This window comes from Ptychodera flava, chromosome 10 (genome assembly GCF_041260155.1).
Source record: "Ptychodera flava strain L36383 chromosome 10, AS_Pfla_20210202, whole genome shotgun sequence".
In the NCBI taxonomy this organism is placed as follows: Eukaryota; Metazoa; Hemichordata; class Enteropneusta; family Ptychoderidae; genus Ptychodera; species Ptychodera flava.
In genome coordinates, this window is record NC_091937.1 from 23,883,220 (window position 1) to 23,894,312 (window position 11,093).

At 37.5% G+C, this 11,093-nt stretch overlaps 1 protein-coding gene across 1 annotated transcript; it reads left to right on the forward strand.

Annotated features, from left to right (window-relative positions):
• Window positions 1-1,877: 1,877 nt before the first annotated feature.
• LOC139142287 (C-type mannose receptor 2-like) lies at window positions 1,878-11,093 on the forward strand. Its single transcript, XM_070712174.1, has 11 exons — window positions 1,878-2,103; window positions 2,211-2,379; window positions 2,893-3,113; window positions 5,572-5,760; window positions 6,106-6,265; window positions 6,423-6,631; window positions 6,940-7,125; window positions 7,990-8,176; window positions 8,465-8,685; window positions 9,309-9,530; window positions 10,174-11,093. The coding sequence occupies exons 1-11, from the start codon at window positions 2,022-2,024 to the stop codon at window positions 10,449-10,451; spliced, it is 2,124 nt and encodes a 707-aa protein (XP_070568275.1). The 5' UTR covers window positions 1,878-2,021; the 3' UTR covers window positions 10,452-11,093.

An 11,093-nucleotide genomic window follows, 5' to 3' on the forward strand; every position in this document is an offset into this window, starting at 1 on the left:
AGGTTATATGGGATTCTAACGAACTGCGGTTGAAATAACACTGTTGTATTGTGGGTAAGCAAATCACTAGGTCGACCATGACACAGAATATCACTTATCTTGTATCAAATAGCAGCTGCTGTAATTTTACATTTCGCTCTCTTCTTTCAAGTGAGAATACAAATAACACTTGCGAAAGATGAGTCACAAACTGGGATGTAAGATGCTTAGAATGAAAGGCATCTTACTTCTAGAAACCATTCCATCATGACATCCCTGATATAAATCTTTCGATTGTAATAAAGGTGTTAGTCGAGGCACTTTCTTGTGTATCTGACACGCAATCCTGACACTTTGAAGACATTTCGAAACACGCAAAGGTTGTTTCTAGAATCGTCGTTAGGTGAGATGGATTGGTATAAAAAATCAGGACAGATTGAATGTTTGTTATTACAGTGACTTGTCTGAGTTATGATATATTATGAGCTTGTTACTGTATGACGGTCCCTTTTCTGTCGCTGATTAAGCACTGAATTTCATCTTATCGATTATGTGAACAAATCTCTGAATCGTTTTGAGGGCAAACTGGATGTTTTTGAGAGTGTGAGACTTTCTTCTATTATCTACATCCGAAGTTAAATGAGCATCTTTCAAATATGACAGTACTTTTAATTCAAGTGAGTCACACCGAGAAGTTCCGACATGATTTCTGAGCTGAAATTTCGCATGCTCTAATGAATGGCAATCGCTGACACAACATGGCATCGAGGCTGAGAAAATCTGCTAGTGTATGCAGGCAAGTTTCTATGTACTTCATTCAATGATGGACATTTTATCAATACTGTTATGGCAGAAATGCGACATTCATTTGAGAAACGTTCGAAGTTTGCATTTGTAAATGATTTCATTCAAGAAAATGCAGTATTTACAATAATTGTGGTTTTTTTTTCTATCACACGCCATCAATTTATGACAAACATAAGCTTAAATGTATGAATGCGAAGAGATGTAGACACATTTACGTTTTCCCATGAAGAATCGATCTCCGGCTCAGAAAGAAATCACACATCATACCAAGTGACTGGGCGATAACATGTGTAGGTGAAGTCTATTATCGCATAACCCCTGACGATGTAAAATGTACAACGTAACAATTTTCCTCATTATTTCTCTAATTCATGTTTTCTAAAATATTTAGCATATTGTTGTGTCAAAGTCGATTTACGTTCAGAATTGTGAAGCATTGACTTCAATACTACAGAAAGGCGGGGCACTTTTCAAGATGAAAGTTACAAAACTGACGACATCACGAAAATAATTTTCTAATACTAGAAAAAATTGATATTAATTTCCTGACAGATGCGGACATTCCTTATTCAACCAAGTACTGAGTAATCTTGTAAAAACCTCAACTTATACAATATTGCGTTTACGGAGAGAGAGAGAGAGAGAGAGAGAGAGAGAGAGAGAGAGAGAGAGAGAGAGAGAGAGAGAGAGATTGTGTGTGTTTCCGTTTTGCCGCACCACTATACGGTGTTTTGATGTCTCTCAATATTTGAGGAATACAGCGTACAACGAAAGATATCATCTTTCGCTGAGTTTTAATTGATACTGAAGTACAAAACCCCGGCGACTTATTAAAATAAGTTTGGATACTGGCGTCCACTGTTTAACCTACCGTTTGAAATGTGACACCTTAGAGAAGAATAAATTGTGCGAGATGATGTGTAATTAATTAGGCCATGTGCATGTGAAGTTTAGGGGCTGCGCAACGAACGGTGTATATTTCAACAATAAGTTTCGTTATATATACGGATTTCAATTACTAATGCCGGGAAAATAACATCTGGTATCTCGTGTCCGTCTTCATTTATCCCCATAATACTCTGTGTGCTATGTTTTGTCCGCACGGTTCCATTGAGAAGTATCAAATATGTTACACGAGAACCTGGACAACAGTGTGCAATATGGCATAGTGGTATAGGTAACGGTGCAGTCTTTTCGTCAAGACCACTCGGAAATGCTGAGAATCAGATTTAATAATGTTGCCATCAAACAAAGTTATATATACACACCTCTTGGTAATTGTTTTGCAATGCTTCTTTCAACCCGTAAAGACATCAGGTCAGTATATGCATGATTCACACATTTTTCTGCGGAAAAAGTGGTGATGAAGTTAAGTATTTCTTTAATTTTTTCATTCTGAACTAACTTCTATGCTTTCTTTCTAGATTGCCCTAATGAATTCGACAATCACTGTTACGAAATAAGTAGTTCACATTTGTCCTCTTCGTCATGGCGAAAAGCATTGACCGATTGTCACGGCTCGTTGTCCGGCAAAGGTCATTTAGCAGACATCAGAAACGATGCCGAAAATGATTACATCGTCCACAATGTCATGTAAGTAATAATTTCTTCATGTTTTGAAGATATCTTTCATATATTGAGATTCAATGTACCGTCGGCAGATGAAAATGGAATTACACGGTGCGTTGACAAGGCAAAGTAGTTTTGTACTGAGTGTCTTCTTGTGAGACTGACAAGAGAATGGTAAACCTGAGAGTACTTAATATTAATTCAATCAATCAATCGATCAAAAACATTTATAACACGCCAAAATCAAAAAGCTGTCTTATTCTCAGAGGCGCGGTTGAGTCAGTGTACATTATATTCTTGACAAACAAATGAGTCTTTAGGCCTCAGTTGTGCTTGAAGCTGTTCACAGTGGATGCTTGTCGAATTCATCGCATGGTAAGGAATTTCAAAGTCAAGGTGAGAAAGCTCTTCCTCCATACACCCGAACTTCTCGACAATTATGACGTAAATTTTAGGCCTAAGGAGTAACACATTCTTCGCTCAGTTCACTGCTGATGTTTTCCTGCTTATGACATTTGCCCCTTCGTTTTTGAAAAGTGGGAATAGTCCAGTGTGGATTGGAATCCACGATTCCGTTACCGAAGGAAGATACCAGACAGTGATGAATGACGATGCTCCGTATTTGAATTTCATGAGTGGACAGCCAGACGACGGAAGTACGTCACTAAGCGAGGACTGTGTGGTAATGGACGTGACAGGAGAGTGGTATGACGAGTATTGCTACCGACAATATCCAGCGTTATGTAAACGAAGAAAAGGTAGGAAATATAATTCACAATTTTTTGATGGACGTGTTTACTATTGTCAGCAGTAGAACTTGATTAAGATTGCTTTGCACTTAACGCAGCGTATTTTGCTCAATTCACTGTTTTACAAAAAGCCATTCAACTCTCATTAATTTGTTAACCCACGGTTGAAATATTGGTTTGCTTCACCTTTTAGCATGACAGATAGTCGTAAATTGGGCAATAAAAAAGGTAAACCTATGCATATTTATGCAACTCACCCGATTTCCTGACTCTTTTTCTCCTGCTGTCAATATTTCGAACGAAAAATTAACTCCACTCTGGCTGGGTCAAATTTGTTAATGTGTCACATTATGTTCTTTAAGTTTTGTTTTGTTTTGAAATAAAGTTTTTACTTTTTGAATAAGAGTTATTTCAATTTTGCTTATCATGTTTTTGATAGATTTTTTGGAATGTCAGTCTTTCAACTTGTATATGTGCCATTTACGAATGAAATAGATAATACAAAATAAAATGCGTTATTATTTTGTTTTGTTTTGTATGTACAATCTAGTATAAAAATGATATAAACATGATTGGAACAAATTTGGGATAATTGGATTAGCACATTTTATCAAAAATTTATTTGCTGATTATACCATATTTTCTTACCATCTTTAAAATTGTTTTCAAAATTTGCGATGCTGTGGAAATGATATGAGTAAGAATCATTGCATGCAATATTGTTGAATATAATGGTTGAACCTGTCCGCAGTTTCTTCGTTACTGAAATACTAGAACTAATCTCAGCTTGTTACTTTGCTCCAACCAAAATGAAGTTTTTCGATCGATTTACAGCTAAGTCAGGGTCATTTAAAATGTACCCTGGCAACATTTATCGTTTGTAAAGTCCCAAATTCACGAAAAAGTAAGGGATATTTAAGTGCCCTGACTCAAAAATCATCAATTAAAGAAATGTTATGCATCTGTCTCGTCTCTTTATAACATTTACAGAAAAATAACTTTTTTCATAAAAATGAATCCGATTAAAGGGATACGCAATAATCTTACACTATCATTTTGTAAACTTTAAGGTGTGAAAATTTCAATTTCATTAAACTTTCCATATAATTACTTTCATCCAATTTTCCCTATTCCAATCCTTTTCTACTAAATCCATAAAGCGCTATCAAGTTTTTTGACTTAGATTAGTGTTTATCTTAAATACCTTCATCCTTTGAACACTTGATACCACCACAGATAAACATTTATCTGTTATTTATCTATTTGTCTGTGATACCACACTACAAATTTACATTCTCTAACTTTGGAAGATTTATATAGTATTAGGTTTTCAATAAATAAAATAACCCCCAAAATTGGAATTATCTCACGTCTTCGACATTTCGTTCCAAAGTTTATCCTACTTCAACTCTACAATGCCTTCATTCTACCACACGTAACGTACTGCTTAGAAATATGGGGAAATACTTACACTACTTTCCTTGAACCTATTTACCGCCTACAAAAAAAAATTGTCCGTTTGATTACTTTTTCTGATTTTCATGCCCACTCAAATCCCCTCTTTCGTCAACTAACATCCTTCATATTTTTAAACTAAGTAATACTGTTCTTGCCTTTTTGTTTTTGATTTCAAAAATAACGGTTTTCCAATCACTATTAATAATTGTTTTGAACTTCCTCGCCATGGGTACTCTACACGATCAGTAGAGCATAGCAATTATTGTATTCCTAAAACAAGGCTTACAGTCACACAACACAACATTAAGTATGCAGCAATTAAACATTGGAATTCTCTACCTTCTTCATTTAAGCAAATAACGTGTAGACAAAGGTTCAAAGTAGAATTAAGAAAGTACTTAATGAACATATAACAATATGTATCTTTTTTCTTGAGTTGTTTATGTATCTAATGTATTTATTTCCTCTTTATCTCCGATATGTATTTTTGTCTTACTTGAGCCCTTTATGGCATCATCGTTTGCAGTTTTTAGCTGAGTAGTGGGCCATGGACTCGACTAGCCTTATGGACTATTTCTATGGTCCAAACCAGATAAAGTCATACTTCACAGTGACTATAATATTTTCTTGTAATTGTCCGTTTATCTGGTTGAATAAACAATTCAATTCAAATTCAAAACATGTCATGTTTGATTAGAAATATTGGTTTGGAAAAACATAAATGGATAGGTTAAGTGCAGCACCATTTTAAACTGGTTATAAATACTTCATATTACACGAAGTTTTACCTTAGTTACATTGTAAATGATCAAACAGGTACAACACGAAAACCTTTCTTGTTGCGTGGCTTTAAGATTACTGAGAACGTTAGTGCTTGCGGATGCCAAAGCCAATTTGGCAACATCACGAAACTTGAAATGAAAACTGAATCATCGATAGACGACATAGAGGATAGATCAATTTTATCCAATATAGCCTACTTCATAAGATGATCGTTTATCTTATTCAGATGGAGTTACATGTGACGAGCTCCATTCACCATTATACGGTCGCATTTCCAATAGACGTCCAGAAACGTTTCCCGCCAATGTTGGGGACACCGTGACCTTTGATTGTAATCCAGGATACGTCATAGACGGACCACAAACCATCACATGTGATGAAGGATTCTGGAATCGTCTGCCGCCAATTTGCGAAGGTAACTTCACATGCTGCAGAAATATTTTCATATTCATTATAATTTTTGTTGCATTAAAAGGTGACAAGAATGGCGTTATGTGACTTCGTTAAGCTCGGCAGCTGCGAGTAAAAACCGTAAATTTGAGAAACAAACACTAATAAATTTCCTTTCTCTTTTTCATGGTGGTTGACACAACGTTTGCAAACGCGGACTTGCAGTTGAATGAACTGTTTTCCGACACAATCGCGCAAGCAGATAAATGAGATCGATGACGTCACGGGAATGTAAACGGTCATAGAAAATTACAAACGTCAGAGAAAACAAACATCAGTTTCAATATTTTCATTTTCCTTCCACCAAAAGTTTGCGACAATCCATATAACGGATACTGCTATGAAGTTGTCGAGGAGGATGGTTTAAGTGCAACGTCATATTGCAGGAACGTGTATCTTGGTTATTCAGTGGACATCACAGACGCTAACGAAAACAGTCACGTGATGAATCTTCTCAATCTCTTTAGCAGGTATGAAATTAATTTTGAAGTTGATATTTATTAAAGCATAGATATATTTACTCAAAATTTAAACGATTAAAACGAGAACTCTTTGAATTACTCTTATTTCTTTGTATTTTTTTCTTTTTTATATCTTTATTTGTTTTAATTTCATATCATTTCGCAGTGATGTTGATAAAGTCTTACTAGGAATAACGGATAATACTGAAGAAGGAACTTTTAGAACTGTCTGGGGCATCCCAACAAGTTATGCAGATTGGTATGACGGCGAGCCTGCAGATGATGTTGCAGTGATCAAGATCAGCAATGGAAAATGGATGACGGTTGATAACTTCAACTTCGATAGATTGGGAAGTGTTTGTAAAAGGAAAGAATGTCAGTATAACATAAATCCCTTATTATGGTAGAAAAGTCTGGATTATTTCTTTTGTGGTGTCACTGATCATCTTTTGTGAATGTGGTTTTCAAAGTTACGAATGCTTGTCTTTGTTGCCAGAGCATTGCAATAAACAACATAAGGATGCACTTTGATGTCCGCTCACGTTTTGCATGAGGTATCGCTTACAGGTCACATCAAACAGACAAATCTGTCACTCACATGCTTGTGCAGGTTATAGGACACTGTCAATGGTGACAACTTATAAACAAAAATGTTTTCTATTTAATCTCTGTATGCAAAACAGCCGGCGAATGCGGAGCAGTAGAGATTCCCGGTGCAGTCATCACAAACGATCCAGTGCCGATATTTCCAGTGGCAAGTGGTTACGTCCTATCATTCACCTGCACTGAGTTCGGTCATATTCTGCACGACGCAACTCCGATGACGTGTACAGTCGGGTACTGGGACAAATCGCCGTCTTATTGCGAGGGTATGTTTTCTTTTTACATTAACAAGGATACAAGGATACGATATTACTCCGCATTCGTCGAGATTATTCGTTCAGTTTAAGTCCCATTAACATGCATACAGCCATGTATTTCTAACTCGGTGGGCCGACAGTGGGTCTCCAAATCTCCACCTATGAAAAGTTTTACCTTTTGAACATCCGACCTACCTATTACCATGAATAGTTCGACCCAACATAAAATGTCAGTTTATACATGAAAGGAGTCAAAAGCAAATAACAATCGTCTGACGTATATATAAATGTTTGCAATTCGAGTACCAGACTGCTAAATTTAAATACTTGACGATTTCTCTATCCGTATAATACTTGTGATTCTTCATCGCACACTGTACTCAGGACCCCCGCAATCCAAGTCGTTTGTTTGTTTGTTTGTTTATTATTTATTTGTTCGTTTGTTTATTACCGGGTCCAAAGTAAATCTTGATAATTAAGGTAGTATACGTCTCGAAAGTGAAAGACTTGAAAGAACTTTGCTCAACTTTCCTCGATAAATCTTTCAACAATTCTCTTTCAAAATTAAGAATAAAAATCGGGGAGTCATCCCGCAAATTTTGGTAATGGAGAAAGAAATAACCTAAGATATACCGATATTTGACATTCAAAATGGCCGCCAGTGGAGAAAAATAAAGTTGTAGATTTTTGGAAAAATAAGACGGTGAATATTTTCTTACGCCAAGAGCTTTAACATGAGCCCCTACAAGGGGTGGATCAGAAACGATTTGTAAAGTTTGAGAGTCCGAATATCTGTCCCCGAGGCGCATTCTACATTAATACGACAGTCTTGTTTCATGTTGAATATATAGAAAATCTGTATCTTTGTTCCAGAGGTGTTACGGCAGATGGTCTACGACGACTCTACTTACACTTTTGTCGACATCAGAAAGAACTGGGACGAGGCTGATACATACTGCCAGACAATGAACTCGGGTAGACTTGTAACCATCGCTGACTCCCACGAAAGCGCAACAATTCAAGCCTTTGCAGACGATTTCTTTGACATTCTGGATTACAGGTATTTTCCTTCCTCAAGTGTCAGTAAACTTCAGTGGCTTTGATCGGTAAATGCATGTGACAAGTTGCATTTCGTTTGGATGTTTTGAGAAATGTTAAGACTAAAACGGGTGCCACATTATGTAATTTACGTTATTGGTTTTGTTATTGTATTTTATCAAATTTTCCGTTAGATTTAGGAGAAATAGCTATGTATAGTCGCATTCACTTAGATCGAATCCCATTCGAATTCTCTTTTTGAGTTTGCGCATGACAGTTTCCGATAATAAGATGGGCGATTTAATTTCAGAGTTTGGATTGGTATCACAGATCAGCAAACAGAGGGCGTGTACATGACTGTAGAAAATGAACTAGCGCACTATCTTCCGTGGAATTCAGGATGGAGTGGTGACGAACCGAACGGCGGTGTGTCGGATAACTGTGTCGCCATGAGCCGTTCCTCCGGACATTTCTACGACTACGATTGTTTGGAGTCATTTTCATTTGTTTGTAAAACTATCGAACCTTCAAGTGAGTGTTAAATGTTCATTCTACACAAGTTATTCAAAGTTTAAAAGCTTTTGGCATTATGCAAATCATTATGGCGACTCATTATCTTGAAATATATGATAAATATTATGCCAAATTATGTTATGCTAATTGTTTTGTCAAACAGCACATAATACGACTAAAACGAAAACGTTCACAGTGACAAGCCCTTTGAAAAGAGAGCAGTTCATCAAATATTCCTCTTTTTTGCCTTCAACCGATTGAAATTTGATGTCCTGAAGCCGTTAAATCTTCACAATTATGTATTCAAAAATTTCTTCGGCTGCATCAGTGTACATCGCGTCCTTTTTTCGGCGAAGATGATGGCAGTTTTCACATACTGTAGTGGCCAACAATCGAGATTGAAAATAACACTGGTGTTTTTGTTTTTGTGGCTGAAAAATTGACTGTCAAGAGCACAACTTTAAACCTACTTTGTTACCATTGTTCTGTTTAACTTTCAATGTGCACAATGGTAACGTCCTCGACCTACAGTGATTTATGTTCGCGTTTCCCTCGTCGTCAAAAATTGTCTCAAAACCTACAGCGCCATCTATGGCGACTGACAACTACACTAATGCCCTCTCCCTCTGCTACGGCAACAGCGCCACCAACGACAATGTCCGCAAGACCTCCTTCAACCTCAGCTACGACGTCAATGCCATCTTCTCAGACTGCAGCAACACTGGGACCAAACACAACTGTCAGTCCATTTCAGGCCCATAGTACGACAAGGCAGCTACATCCTTTGATTGTGACAAGCCAGTCACAAACTACAACCAGGTCATTTGACACCCCGTCTATGCCAAATGTTCCGTTTGCCACAGGTAATTAAAATGTTGTGACACCCATGTCAGTAATTTTCACACACAAAGGTGCACCAAAGATATCTATTAAAGTTCTGATAACTTCATGATCCTCTTCATGCGTGCTGCAGTGTTGAGAACAACAAAAGACAAGTCACATATGCATGATATAAGTGATTTAGTAATGACCTAACCATCTTTTCATTCAATCGATCTGAGCCTTCTTGCGTGCAATAGTAGCTTTTTGAGAAACCGAGCAAGTAAGTCAGTAAGCACGAATGCAATGTTGCACTGCTTCAACCTTTGGCAATGAGGCTGTATACACAGTTTAGAATACAGTATTCTCTTGTTATGAGGGCTGTGGCGTTCGGTTGTTACCGGTACGAAATGTTAATTACTAGAAATGCAGTGAAATATCTTCTTCATGTGTGTTTCCGTTCTGGGATATCGATTTGAGTCGAAGCATTAACCTACCACAGTTTGTGATCGGTTCATAACGGTAGATAACTTTCTGTCTTTTTGAATTCGTGTCATGTGATTGTTTCTAGCGAATCGCAGCACAGGAGCATGTGGCATGCAATAACAGTATAGTGATGGTCAGAGAATGGCCATATCAATGTACTATACAACTTGTTAACTAAACATATTTTAATTTTCTCGACAGACTCTCCTAACGTTACTCTAACGAGAATGACGGTTTTCAAATCTGGACTTTTCTGGCTCGAGGCTGAAGGAATGCTCGCGTCCGGTCCGCCCATCTGTACCACAAATGTCCCATCCATCATAACCTGTGCGCATGCGTGCCTGTCTCAGGCCTTGTGCGTCAGTTTCAACATACAACGCGGCCCGGAGGATGAGAGCAGACAATGTGAGCTGTTCAGTGAAGTCTACCAGGTGTCTCAACTGAGAGAACACTCAGACTTTTCATATTTTCGCAGTTAATTGATGAATATTTTTTTCCATGAGTCATGAAATGAAAGTAGGTCGGCGATGTGATTATCGATCGTCAAGATATTGTGTAGCCCTGCATACGATGCTGTCTCCCACGCCAAGAACACATATCGTACACAGGGCTAGATATGGTGACGCCCAGCTGGACATTCATTTTTAAACAGTGGTGTATTTTCACTCTACCAATCGTTTGAAGTCAGTAAAACTATTAGAACAAAAGAGGAGTACATTCGATCGGTTTGTCACGTGAGGAAGTTCTCATAAAATTACAAAACATTGTAGCCGAAGAGAAACCCCATCTGGATAATATATTCGAAAAGAGAGTGATAGTCTAGAAGCTTCATAGTTGTTTCAGAATACAATAAATTTGACTAGTTCACGCATTCAAACAACCCTTCAGTCGTTTGCTGCTTATATCATTCACAACACCAAGACGGAAGAGCCGTGCTTCTGCCTTCCCCTTGCATCCAATAAAGGCTATCTATTACTGCACGTATCGCAAAAATCATAATATGGTACTCTCTCTCGCACTGTCTGCTGTAATGTCGACTGGGCAGCCTACCTCTGTGTAACTTTGACTAATACTGTACTGTAGTTCATGCCAGTCTCAGGAATAAAACAAACTACAGCATC